The sequence below is a fragment of the Aythya fuligula genome, chromosome 1 (genome assembly GCF_009819795.1).
Source record: "Aythya fuligula isolate bAytFul2 chromosome 1, bAytFul2.pri, whole genome shotgun sequence".
Classification (NCBI taxonomy): Eukaryota; Metazoa; Chordata; class Aves; order Anseriformes; family Anatidae; genus Aythya; species Aythya fuligula.
Window position 1 is genome coordinate 137,108,434 of NC_045559.1, and position 14,201 is coordinate 137,122,634.

General features: G+C 39.7%; 1 protein-coding gene across 4 annotated transcripts in view; it reads left to right on the plus strand.

Annotated features, from left to right (window-relative positions):
• Nucleotides 1–14,201, plus strand: part of HERC2 (HECT and RLD domain containing E3 ubiquitin protein ligase 2) — a 110,149-nt gene that overhangs the window by 15,121 nt on the left and 80,827 nt on the right. For 3 of the 4 annotated variants that reach the window (XM_032185444.1, XM_032185471.1, XM_032185450.1), the window contains exons 4-7: nt 1,851–1,988; nt 10,532–10,751; nt 12,119–12,219; nt 13,717–13,873. In XM_032185444.1, coding sequence (XP_032041335.1) covers nt 1,851–1,988; nt 10,532–10,751; nt 12,119–12,219; nt 13,717–13,873 — 616 coding nt within the window. The remainder of the gene's footprint in view (nt 1–1,850; nt 1,989–10,531; nt 10,752–12,118; nt 12,220–13,716; nt 13,874–14,201) is intronic. The other variant, XM_032185460.1, reaches the window with a different exon arrangement.

Here is a 14,201-nt window from a genome sequence, read left to right on the forward strand (position 1 = left end):
GCCAAGGATCTGTTAAAAAGCATAACAAGCTCTCTCGCAGCTCTCTGCAAAACATAGTGCCTTGGCACAGCACCCTTCTGCCCACTGCCTGAAATCCCAGCAGCTCCTGTGGAGCGTGTCTTTAGGTGTGTGGGTGAGTGGGGAAACAGCGAGAGCATGGTGTTACTGTGGGAATAGTCTGAGCTGCTCTGGCTAAACAGGGTGCTTGCTTTAACTCCATGATGGGATTTGTGCCTTCGAATGCTACTTCTGCCTTGGAGTAAAACCAGCTGAATTCAGTCATCTTTTGGACACGTTTTATTATGCTGATGACTGCTGGACTGGTGGATGCTCCTTGGTATTTGGGAGAGATGGTCGCACTTGGTATAGTCTCCACTTGAAAGTGGAGTATCCAGGCTGCTTTTCCTGTGCTCAGGTGAGCTGTGCTATCCTTTCCTTAGCCCACAATCTTTTCTGTAGCACTAACTGTGCAATTGTCTGTTTTTTCCCTCTTTGCCTTGTCTTCAGGTGCCACCTCCTGAGTGCTGCTGCATGTTGCGGGTTATGAAACGTTGGCTTTAATTTAAAACTTGTATGATTAAGGCAGCTGAAAAAAGCTTATTTTGGGAGGTGCTATTGTCTGCAGCCAAGGAAGTGTTTAGCAAATAGTCAATCACAGATCCAGTTACAACCAGATCAGACATTCATTTTTTCTTCAAGCCAGATGGAGGAAATGGTTGAATGTTTTTGGAAATTGCAGTGCTCTGCGTGCTCTGAAGTAATGCGAGCCTTTGATACCCAAGTGGGATAGGTGCAATCAGCTGCGTTGTATCTGGCTACAGCTGTAAACTTCTTGCTTACTATCATCTCCTGGAATGTGCTGGTGCAAATGTTTGTATTCGGTGATGGGGGGTGAGATGGGAGGAAAGACAAAATTGTGGTTGTGGTCAGGGTTTCTGGGAAGGAGTCTGTAGCCTGGCTTGGCAGATAGGAGCTGAGGACCAGTAATTTTTAAGAGCCTGGTAAAAATGTCTGGGTCTAATCTCTTCATGGATAGGTTGCAAATGCTAGTATTGAGAAATCTGGGGGGGGGATATTTTTAGAAATGAGGGTTGTAGTGGGAAATGCAGTTGCCTGCGAGGCCCTGAATTGCAAGGCAGTCTTGCATGTTGAACTGGCTGGAGGTAAGGATATGGAAATCCATACGAGTAAGGAGAGAGACTTCCAGCTGTCTGGTTCCTCTGTGTTTAGCAAATTGGGGCTTTCATGCAGTCTTTGATTACAGAGATAAGTGACTAATGTCTGTTTTCTGTCTTCATGAAAGTAATCTTAAAAGGATTGCAAATGCTTTTTTATTGCTTGGGTAGAAAGTGGTGGTATTATTGCTTGCTGGTAATTACTAAGATGCTAGATATGTTAGAAATGTTGATACACTGCATAAAATTAGCGTAAATGTCAATGTATAGCTCTCCTTGATTTTGAAAGTAAGCCAATTGCTGTATTTTACATGTTGGAATATGAAAACAAGTAAATGAAACAAGTGGAGGTAGCTGAGAACAAAGTCTGACTTAAAGTGCATTTATTGCAATGCTGACTTTGTGTTAGTGTGGCTTTTAGTCAGATTACCTAGGAGGTTGTGGCAGTGACTTCAGCATTTTGAAGTCACTGTCTTATGAAATGTAACATGAGACCTAGCACCTGTGGCAGTTAACATGGTGCACACCACTGTATTTTCCCTTCTTTGTTCTATTAATGATAAACAATATGGCTGTAAAAATTTGGGCTATGAGCTTTACCTTTCTAATCTAGATCTGAATTAAAGGAGGAAGTAGTTTAACTGGTCTCTCTCTTTTTTTTTTTTCCTCCTTTAGATGATAGCACTGAATGCCAAACTGCATCAAAGAAAGAAGAGCAAAATGACAAAGAAAAGAAAGATGAAGAAGAGGCTCCGCCGCCCACTTACAGGGCCAAATCGATTGTTGAGAGTTGGGTGTGGGGCAAACAACCAGGTATTGTGGCTGTTTTGATGATTCTCACCGAAGCATTACTTTGTTCTATATTGATCACTGCTTTTGTAGCATCAGGAAGTAATTGGATCAAATGTAGTTGTTGACAGGTGCATCTGTTAGGTTAGTGGAATAAGTTTGGTAAGTGGTTAACTGTGATTCAAGATAAACATTTGCCATAACTACTTTCGGGTTTAATTACGCTCACGACTTGGAGAGTCAATTTGCACCTTTCGTTCTACTTGAAGGAATGATAAATTGGCTTGGAACAAATGCAGTTATGCAGTGAAATATTAAGATGCCTTTAGATTTCTGTTCAGTTACAGACACACACAAAATGCTTAGTTTCTGAAGCCTGAATTTTCTGCAGGCAATAAAGGTTTAATGGGTGGTTTTTCTTTTTGGATTAGTGGTCTGGTATGAAGGAGTTTGAGTGAATTATGGGAGGAATGTTGAAAGGGTTTGTTCAATTAACTGTCCTGACCTTTACTGACAGTAACATCACCTGTGATGTCAGTGGGAAAATAGTCTGTGTTCACATCTTCAACTTTGGCTCTATAAAATACTGATCCTGATACTGAAGCCAGTTGAAGTTTGTAGCTCCTTATTGCTGCAGAGCAGCAACACATTGTCTGAAATGATCCAACTTTGAAAGCAATGTTACAAAAGAAGCTTCACTTCAGTGGTTTGTTTTGTACTTCTGGTGCCTGATACTACCTGATTCAGATACTGGAATGTACAAACTTCAGAGACATCTGTTGTGCACCTGTCCCCTCACCCCGAATCACTTGAGGATCCCTGGCAAGAAGCATTGTCTCTTCAGTGCTAGAATCTGGATCTGCGTAGCTGTCTTCGCTAGGGAAGCCCTGTAACTTGCTTCTGTTGAGCCATAGGTCAGCTGCCAGTCTGCTGTCCTCTGCTCTGTGCCAGCCAGCTTTTTCCCCTTTCTTAAGGACAGAAGGGCAGATGGGCTTGATGTCACTCTAGAAGTAGGACAGAATTTTGCAGTGTAGGAGGAATGAAAAGAATTGCCATTACAGTGGAAGGGGGAGGGAGTGTTTAAGGAGGGAGACTGTGTTGAAGAGACGCAAGTTAAAGGTCATGTTATTTTTGTTTTATATTTGTATTTAATGCTTGTTGCTGAAGAAGAAAATAAACCTATTGTAAAAAATGGTAATCTAAATACTAACTATCCTACCAAATTTCTCTCAACTGACCAGGGTGTTTGGGATAAGAGCTGGCCTTTAAATTTACTCTCCAATTATTTATTTAAAATTAAAAAAAAAAAATATTAAAACCTGTTTAGAAAAGGTGTTTGTGTGTATGGAGATTTCAGGAAAAAAAGTTAACTTCTTGCATTAACTTTCAGTGCTTATATATGGTATGGCTCATTATTGTTGAACATATTATTTCTAGGGTAAATATCTATGAAGATTTAATGTACTAAATTTGTATTCCTTGGTTTCAGTTACCTTTTGTGCTAGAAGATCACATCACCTTGATCTGATTTAACTGTCTGGGACAGATAAATCCTGAAACAATATTATAAACATACTTGTATTTTATTTATATAAATGTAACAGGTGGCTTTCACTCATGATTGTAGGTAGCTTTTTGTTTTCTATTTGTAAGAAATAGAATTAACAGCTGCTTTTTGCACCATGCTAGTTTTTGTGGCTTGGTAATTCATTTTGGAAAAAAAAATACTGAATTAATTCAGTCTTAGTGCTTTGCATCTGTCTCATAAAACAAGCAAAACTATTTTAAGCTTGTCTTCTGTCATCCTTCCGAAAAAATAAAATTGATCCTTCGGTATTTGTCAAAAGCATGAAGGAGCTTTTGAAAATGAGAATTGTTTTTTAAAGATATTCCTACTGATCCAGTAAGAATGAAAAACTTACCATGTTTTCACTTGTTTTATGTTCCTTCACGAGTAAGGTCTGTGTTTTGGGTTAATACTCCGAGCTATATTTACTGAATTTAATGATTTATATTATGAAAGTCTTATGTTATGGAAGTTGTACCTAGGCATTAGATAGTGGATTATCTATGTTTTAGAAGTGCTGTAATACAGTCTTACTTTGCCAAGAAGTCTGGAGGATCATGCTATTGAACTTCAGCAGGCTAATCCAGGTCGCTGGGCCTTGTGACATCCCTCCCCCATGAGAACTGAGGGATTTGGAGAAAGCACAAAAAAAGCTCTTCATAAAATGTGTTGAGAAGCAGTGCTTTTTGTCTTCCACTCTGTTTTGTGATCAGGGCACAAGTTCAGTGAAGCAAAATGCTTTCCTCAGTTCTAATTTATGCTGAGATCACTGCCAAAACAGGGTGAAGATGTCATACTTGTGGTGTTTTTGTTTTTTTTTTTTTGAGTGGCCTTACTATGCTAAGTTCTGTAAAAAGAAATAAAAAATGCGTAAAATAGTAATAAAAACATGGGTAGTTTATTATTTGACTTAAGTTGTTTTTCTTCTCTCTGGCTTCAGTGTTCATTTCATATTCAGCTCTTACTTGATGCCAGATTCGAGCCTCACTTATATAAGTGCTTATCTTCCCTTCGTCCTGTCCCCACAAGACTGTGCATTCATTAGCTAGTCCTTCTGATTTTTCTTAAAAATCTTGTTTTATTAATTTCATCCTTTTTCTTGGGTAGTCGGACCTGATTTAGCAGTCTGTTTTAGCAATGAATTAAACCACTATGCTGGTAAATCACTGTCATGGCACAGCACTTCTGGGGGCTCCTCAAAGAGGAGCTGTTTATAGATAATGCTGCCTCTTGTTTCCTTGGTAATGTTAGTATAGCTAAGTGCACTGAGAAGTGGTTCAGAGGCAATGCCTAAGGGAGGGGAAGTGAAAACCACCCTTGTGAATTCAGTGAGATACACACGAGAAACATGTCACTGGCAACAGCAGTTGAATCTTCGTCTCCTGTAACAAAGGGAGAGACACGCTGAAGCTTTGTTCTGTAGGAGCTATTATGTGAGTCAGGTTTGTATTGTGTACAGAAGTAACAAAAGCATTGGTGGCATTGAAAAATCTTTTTTTAAAACAACAGATTAAAAGTTAGTGACACATTTCCACTTTGATTTAAATAAATAAAATTCTTGATTGAATGCTTTTAATTTCAGCTTTAGAAAAGCTGATAAAGAGAATGGTTCAGTGAGAGGATGACATTTGCCCAAGGCCTACCCTCCTGTTTTACATCTCACAGAACTTCTGCCTCCCTGTTTTTTTTTTTTTTTTTCTCCATTTTCTTACCACTTCAAACAGTTTTTAAATCCCCCCACACCCTGAACTTGAAAGTTATTGTCTGGCTCCAAGCATCTTTTTGATTTTGAATGTTGAATCTTTCAACACCTCACTAAATGCCTCACTAAATATGAATAGGGTTAGGCGTGCTGATGGGTGTCCTTTGGACAGGGGGAGCGAAGAGAAGGAAGCAAAAAGCTAACCACCCATTAGGAATTTGTTTTTTTCACAGCACCCCAGAGGGGCTGAGGCTGTCTGGGCCCTCTGGAGGCCACCAGGCCCCAGCCCTGCCCCAGCAGGGCCACCCAGCGCAGGCTGCCCAGGCCCATCTCCAGGCGGCTTTGGAGGGCCTCCAAGGAGGAGACCCCACAGCCTCTCTGGGCAGCCTGTGCCAGGGCTCCTCACCCGCACAGCACAGGAGTGCTCCTGGGGCTCAGAGAACCTCCTGTGTTCTTAATATAAAACAATTACAGGAGTATATTTAGCCATGTCTCTGAAGAAAATCAGGTGGATGTGATGGTGTTTTTGTTTTTCCCTCTAGCTTTTGAATCCACTGTGCATTCTGTGGCATTGGCTTGCTGGCCTAGCAGATGCATGTTAAGCTGGGCTGACCGCATCCTCTGGCTGCTCTTAGTCCAGTGGAAGTACTGTGTAGTAGGAGGGGAAAGAGACAAGACAAAACATAAAAAGCTGTAGGAAATTAGAGCACATTAGCCCTGCTGCTGACAGGAAATGTGTGCTCTTTATAGTAGTACATTCTTGCCAAATTGTTTGAAACATGTTTTGAATTTTCAGGTCTGAACTCTCTTTAGACCGTCTCATCTGTATTTGCCTTTTGCTAAAGCTCGTGTCTCGTTGGAAGGGCATTTTTCATGATCTTTATTTGCCACTTAGAAGCCTGCAGAGTTCTCTACGAGAGCTACTGACACAAATGTTAAGAAACCATTTAGTATGTTACTTTTTTAAAAGTTGATAAGGGAGCAAATGTGCCCTTAACAGGCTACCTGCCTTAGACTTGTGTCGGATCAGTGTATTGGCGGTGGCTGAGGTGATTTAAGAAGTTACTGCCTTCAGCTGCTTGTTTTGCCCCCTCAGAGTTGCTGACGGAACTAGGGAAAGCATCACTGCTTAACCCTGTTCTGCCAAACGATCTAGGTTAAACACTACTGGCATTTTTCCTTCTAATGCAGGGAATTTCTGGCAGGATGAATTAAGAAGTGAAGACATGTAGTTATGTTAGCTGCCGTGGGGAGGCAGGGATGTGATAAATTTTAATAGAAGATGGTAAAACCCTTACCTGCCTCCGCTGCAGCCAGGAACATATCTGACTGTAGTTCTCACTTAAAAAGCATTCTGTGAATGATAGCTAGAGAATTTAAACTTGTGTGTTATGACATCAACTCTTACATTGTAGGTGTGGATTAGGTAAATAATTTGTCTCCAGCCTTCAGAAAATAGCTGACAAAGCAGAATGTTGCAAGGGACATCTGGCATCAAGGACTGGCGTGGTGGCATAAACAGTTTTGTTTCAAGAGTTCGCTGTAACCTTCTCAGATGAAACTCGAATCGTTGCTATTAATAACCTATTCTCTCAGTAGTCTGTTTAGACACTGGGTAATATATGTTGCTCGGGCTTGACCGATTTCACTTGGTCAGTTCCCCAATGTATTGAAAACTTTCTGAAGAGGAACTAAATTTTCATCAAGGCTAATCTACTTATGGAAGAAGAGAAGATTTAAATATGGGAAGTGTGTAGATAACAGCTCACTTAAAAAAAACACACAACATAAATCCAAAGACACACAGACACCCTTTTCCCCCAACAGTGTTACTTCTAACAAAACAATGCAGTCCTTGGTTCAGTTTTGAGGCACATCTGAGTTGTAGGATTACCATAGCTAACATTGTCTGGAATAGCTGTTCCAGCCTTTACCTACACTTTGCGTATGAAATTTCTTCTGGATTATTGAAATAATCAAGTACATATAAAGTATTTTAAGAAAGGAATTACTTAATTTTGGGAGAAAGCCTCCTAAAATTGTCGCCATTTCAGATTGTGAAAGCAAAGTGAGAGGAGTAAAGGAAAAGAATTTTACCACAACTCAAGTCAGAAAACTTACATTAATGGTTCATACGTGTTTGTTGACTTAGACAGGAAAGAAAAATAACTTGCTTTTGAAATGAAATATCCCTTGCTTTAAAAAGTACTATCATGAAGTTCTCGTTTTGTGAAACTTTCTGTATTTAATAGGACTCAACTCCAATCATCTTGAAGTATTATGTAGATCTTCTGTATTAAACAGAATTGAACCTTTGAGGTACTTAAAAGCTACAGTAATGTTATTTTTTGTCAGATGAGCCAGTTGTCACATCAGATCATTGACTATCATGTTGAGTTTCTTTCAGGTAGTCCCCAGTATGTATTGTGCTAGGACTTAATTTTGTAGGTGCTGCAGATGAAACATAATGCTTTTTTTTTTTTTTTTTTTCCTGTACAGACATGGTATTGTGTGCACACAATGGTCAGCTTGAAAACTGCTAATGCTTGACTTGCATACATTGTATGTGCTTTTGTAGGATTTTTTTTTTTTCATTCAGAGTTTGTATGGTGTCTCCTATTGCATCAGAGTGGATGGGATTTTCGTAACAGCAGTAACGTGCCTGATTGGAGCTGGCTCTGAAAGTATTCAGTTGTGGTCTTTTAGGGAAACTTCCTCATAACGAATTACATCTAATGTAGGTAGCCTCTGCCCATCCTGATTCTTTCCCTGTGTCATATGTTTATTAAGTGTATTACTTTGAAAGGAAGGGCTCTGTCACCAGAAAACATGTTGTTCCTTAACTCTCAGAAAGAATCTGAGGGGCTGTTCACCTGCAGATAACTTGTCAGCCAGGAGGGGATTATGAAAACTGTAGCTCTCTGTTAGTTTATAGACTCGGTGGAGTCTGGCACCTAGTGCTTAGTATCTCTATCACCAAACATACACTCTATCATTTTCCCCAAACACAGACGCTAATGAAAGTGCCATTTTTTTTCCATCAACTGTTTATTTACTTTTCCTGTGGATACATGAGTGTGTAATATGGGGAATGAACCTGCAGAGTGAAATTGGTTGACAAATAGGTGTGTCAATAGTGACCATATTCTGTTACAGTACTTTGAAGCTGAGTAATGCTAACACTTTTCAACTGATTTTTTTCCTTTGAAATTATGGTATTCATTTGGAGGTATGCTGGAGCTTCGGGCTGGGGACTCATCCAGTCACCCATGAAAACTTCCTAGTAAACTTACATCATGTTAAAGGACATAAACATAGAATTAGAATCAGTAAGGTTGGAAAAGCCCTCCAAGACCATCTGGTCCAACCATCCCCCTACCACCAATGTCACCCACCAAACCATGTCCCAAAGCACCAGGTTCAACCTTTCCTTAAACACCCCCAGGGATGGTGACCCCAGCACCTCTTCCAATGCCTGACTGCTCTTTCTGAGAAGAAATATCTCCAGATTCCCAACCTGAACCTTCCCTGGTGCAAATCATTCCCTCTTGTCCTATCCAAAGCCAAACCAAACATGCCTTTATCAGGCATTTGTTTTATTTATGTTTAGTTTACAGAGTGATCTGGCGTGGCTCTGTTCAGCTATGGCTGACAGATCTGTCTTACAGATGTCTTTGTAGGGAATTTTATGGGGCAAAAATTAAGGATATTGTGGCTTTTTTGGTCACATTTCCTGTTGTTGAGCCAAAGCATGGATGTGTATAATAGCTGCTATTATTTCTGTCTGATTTCTTAAGGTCTAGGCTGTAAGGAACACTTACTGTTCTTACTCACTAAAAAAGTCAGTTGTTCGTCATAAGCGGGAAAAATGCAAATTGCCTCAGGGAAAGGAATCTAACACATGAAATAGTGAAATGTGAGTAGCAGTGTTGAAAGCAGGCTGGGGTGATGGGTGACAACAAGCTGTGTGTGACTGGGCAATATGATATGGTGGCAGAGAAGGCTGCTTGAATTCTCTGCTGGCCACACAGAGATTTATTACAGAGGAAACAAAACTTTGAAATACTTTAGAGAGTTACATTTACAAAAGAATAAAAAGCCTCCTGCCTCATTAGATACAATTTTCAACTCCAGATGCTACCATAAGAGTGTCTGAATTTCTATAGCTTGGAGGCTGCTATTCCATTTATTTTCTTTTCTCGAAGGCTTTTGCCATCTTTTCACAAACACAGGTACATATTTGCAGGTAGCTTTTTTTTTTTTTTTTTTTTCATAGCCCTTAGTCAGGCATCAGTTGAAACAAAGTCACTTCTGTGTGGCAGCCAGGCAGCAAATGCTGGTGGTTGGCTTCGGGACGAGGGCTGTAGTGAAGAGAAAAGCAGAGTGGGGTGGCCCAGTGATCAGACTGTTAATAAAGGGAGAGGAAAGAAACCCTTCCAAGACAAAAAAAAAAACAAAACCAAGAACTTTGTTGCTGTCTATCCGAAGAATTAAAGCTACAGAGAATGTTTTAAAAAAAAAAAAAAAAAAAAAAAAAGGTGGGGTGGGGGAGGAAAGCACCCCCCCAACCAACCCCAACCAAATAGAAAACATTACTCCAAAATTCCTGTTTTCAAGTGTTTTGAGACTGTCTTTGTCATGTGTCATTAGATAATTTGGACTTCAGGCTATTGAATGTTTTTTTCTGGTTAGCAAAGAATTCTCTGGTGGTGTCGGTACGTAGGTCACATCTTTTATTTGCTGGTTTTTACTTGTGGGTGTCTTAAATTTCTGACAGCTTGTTTCAGAAGCTAACCAGCTCTTGGCAGTGACCCTGGAGCTTCTGAGAGTAGCTTTATTACTTCTGAGAAACTTAAGATAATGTGTATCAGTGCAAAATGAAAGCATGTTTTCCTAGGTACTTGCAAGGTTGTTGCTTGTACTTAGGAGAAGTCTGGCTCTGAGGTCTGCTGTTGATAAGAATTTGCTGTATAACTTGTTTTGAACACTTGCATAAATATTTTCTATGGCATTTTAATCTCAGACACGAAATATGAAGGTTAAGATGTATTCACACCAAACTAGCTTTAATGATAACTGTAGTCTTTGTGTAAACACCTGTTAAATATGACTTGTAATTGTGTAATACATACTGCTAATTAGAAATGTGCACATTAAATACGGAAACAGTGAATTTCACTAGGTTTTGAGATTCAGGCTTCTAGTCAGCTCATAGTTGTTAATTGTTCTTGACTTTTCCTGGTAATGTATGTAAGAAAGTTGAACGCCACTAAAATTATATCTTTCTCTGATTCTTAGATGTGAACGAATTGAAAGAGTGCCTTCATGTACTAGTGAAGGAACAGCAAACTCTGGCCACGCAAACTGCTACAACAGCTCTTTCAGCTATGAGGCTAAAGCAGAGGCTCGTTATCCTGGAACGATACTTCATTGCATTGAACAGAACAGTTCTTCAGGAGAATGTCAAAGTTAAGTGGAAAAGCAATAGTATTCCTCTGCCTACGGTGGATAAGAAAAGGTAATGACAAGTTGTATGGATAAGTTAATATATTAGCAACATCATAGAAGGGTTATCAACCTCTGCGTGACAGCTTAATGGGATTTCTTTCTCCTCATGAAGCATTACCAGTAAAGACAGTCTTCTTATTTAAGATGGTTTTAGGTGGTGCTATCTACCACACAGTTTTTTATCCTTGGCTGATGCTTACTTATGCTGACTGTTCATATTGGCTGACTTTTATTATAATACACTTCAGTAGATGTTATTCTTTGAGCGATAAATCAGACATTTCATCTGAAAATGTTTCAGGAGAACTATCTGAATAAGAAATTATCTTGTTACTTTCTATATCTAGATAGTTTATTGACCTAAGAATAGAAAAAAAGTATTAATTGAGGCATTAAAGAAGCTTGTCAATAGTTAACTAGTTGCTGTTGGACAGAACAAGCAATTTAACCAGGGAAAATTTTATTTTAGATTAGCTGTAGCTTCAAAAATTAAAGAGACAGTAAGCAAATATCGTGGATGAGTTACCATCTGTGGGATTGTTCTGATGGGGATGTCTTTCTCTGAATAATCTGTTCTTTGAAGAATAATTTTTTTCAGTTCTGATTAAAAAAGAACACTGGTATGTTTAAATTATCAGAGTGCTTAAAAAGAAAAGCCAGATTAAATTTTCCCTTGCTTGAAAAAGTCTTGCAAGTTCACTTTCATTGTGATGTGAGATTAAAACCAGGTTTGTGATGGTTTGCATAAAAAACAAAGGTAATAAAAATGTTTGGGAGTCCAGTGAATGCCAACAAAAATTCAAGTTCTCTCTCTTCTGTACACAAACCAATACAGAAGCTGCAAAGAGATTTGTAATACTGACACTTGAGTGAAAAGATAGGCAATGACAAAATGGATGAAATTTGTTATCAGTAATTGAATAGAAGATTTATACAAAATTTAAAATTCTAGGTAATGCAGTCCAAATACACTAGAAGTATGAACATCCCAGATAAAAATGAGTACGTGAAACATTATACACTTGTGTATTTTTAGTATGCAGTCATAACTTCACTCTAAGTAATTTAGGAGCCTTTCCTATGGCAATTATGCCAGTCTGGTTTATTTTTTCTCTGTTAAGCTTTTTGTTGTCACACATAGGGTTAGCTGGGTTTTAGAACAGCTGAAGTTGCATTTTGGTTGTCGTTTTGGTGTTGACCACCGTCATTCTCAAGAGGAACTTACAACTATTTATATTAAAAAAAAAAAAAAGTAATTGTATCTGCATGCATATAAATAAAGTGGAAAACTGTAAAATACATATATTATTAATATTTTTTATAATGTAATTGTTACATAAACTGTATAGAGACAATGCAAATATGATTTTTTTTTAGCCCAAGACCTGTAGGGAAAGGTGTAGAAGGACTTGCACGAGTTGGATCCCGAGCAGCACTTTCATTTGCATTTGCGTTCCTTCGTAGAGCATGGAGGTCAGGTAGGTCTATTCTGTAGCATACTGTGGATATTTTTGATTTCTGAAGACAATTTTTTCATAAAAGCACGTGCATGTATTAAAGATATAGCTCTATGCAAATACTTATAAATATTTGACTACCATAATTGTATCTTACTTTTATGTGGTATTATGTCCAACAGTGTTGTTGTCGATCAAAGCCATCGGAGCCAGTCATTGCTATTCAAGCCAGTCCAGCTGCTGTATTGTGCTGGGCTACTTTTGTGCTTAGCTATACAAACTGGGATTTCACAAAGAGAACGCGTCTTAATGCCAGGTTTCAGAGAAGTTAGATTTATTTTTCAGAAAAGATGTATCACTATACTACTGCAGCACAGTAGTCTTTCTTCATTCCTCTCAGGCTACGGGATGCAGCTTCCTCCCCACCTGTGTGGAGGATCAGTAGCGGGTAGTAGTCTGTCGAGCACACCAGTTTGGGGAGTGTCCTGGTGATATCTGTGATCTGGGGATTCAGGTAGACTGCAGACTTCCCTATGATGAGGTTCAACTCTGCATACTGAGCCCTCTGCTTCTCTCAGAAAGGAATTGCCTACTACAATTACCCATCTTTCTTTCTTATTGGAGTCAGTCTTGAGGCATGGTGTCACTCCTCCTGTGTGTAACCTTGTAGTTAGGCCTTCCACCACACCCTCTCCTACCTCTCGTTCAAGATTGAGGGCCTCAAACCTATTCTGGAGGGGCCCCTGGGGAAGTGAGGTAGGTAGGCAGGGGGCTTGCCTGTGACACTGAACTGGGACTCGCTTCCAACCCTCATCTTCTTTTTGGTCCCCTCCCTCTGCCCAAGAGTGACAGGGCAGGGGCTCCACCACCCTTTGGGGGGGCATCCCCCGGTGCCGTTCTCTCTGGTATGCCAAAGAGTTACTCCACCAAGCAGTCTCCAGCTCACATGCTCCTTAGTCTCTCCTTAGTCTTTCCACCTGCTCCTTGATTTCTGTCACCGTGGCCAGCACACCTTGCACCTGAGAACTGGCAGTCTCCCCGCTGCCCTCTCCTGGCAGCAGCAGGCTCAGGCATTCCCTGCAGCTTGAGGCCTGAGCAGCCGTGTCTCTGGGCAGGCCACAGTCTTTTTGAAGTGAATTCTCTGCCTAGTGGACACCATGGTAGGTTTGTTGTCTCACAGACTTACCTAAATATTTGTCTCATTCTGTGCTATTTGTTTAGATTGCGGTTATTTGGCTCTTCATCTGGGCTAGTTCTTTTCCCAGTTGCCTCAGCAGATGCATAGCAGGGCAAGCTGTTTTAAGACTTGCTGCCTTTCCAAATGCATTTTTTTTGTGAAGCAGATTGTTCTTCAGAAGTCTTGCAGTCAAAATGTTTGTATGAATATTGAGAACTCATGTACATATTAAGTAACTCGTAACAGTGAGATTAAAAAAATAAAAATCCACAGTGTTGTAAAGAACATCTGTATGCCTTCTGTGAAGGTGTGGGTGTAACTAGTGTTACTGTGATCCTTAGGTGAAGATGCAGACCTGTGCAGTGAGCTGTTACAGGAGTCACTTGATGCTCTACGAGCTCTGCCAGAGGCATCCCTTTTTGATGAAGGGACTGTATCTTCTGTATGGCTAGAAGTTGTGGAAAGAGCTACTAAATTCCTAAGGTCTGTTGTGACTGGGTAAGTTTCTTCTTTAGGGTATTGCTGAAGTATCTGTTACATGGCAAACTTAAATCTCCTACCAACTGACGGCCTGAGCAGAAATAGTTTAGAAAAGAAAAACAGTTGTTTTCCATAATGTTACATCAAGCAAACAAATGGTACATAAATTGTTGAAATGACGCTCCTCAAGCATGGTTTAATTCCTTTAACTATTTAAGAAGAACCTAAACTTGAGTATTCTGAATCACCCTGTATAGACTTACCCTAAAAATACTATATCACTGTTGTAAGCTGTATCCATATGAAGAGTTTTTAGTAATGCAATGTATGTGTATGCTTTACTGAG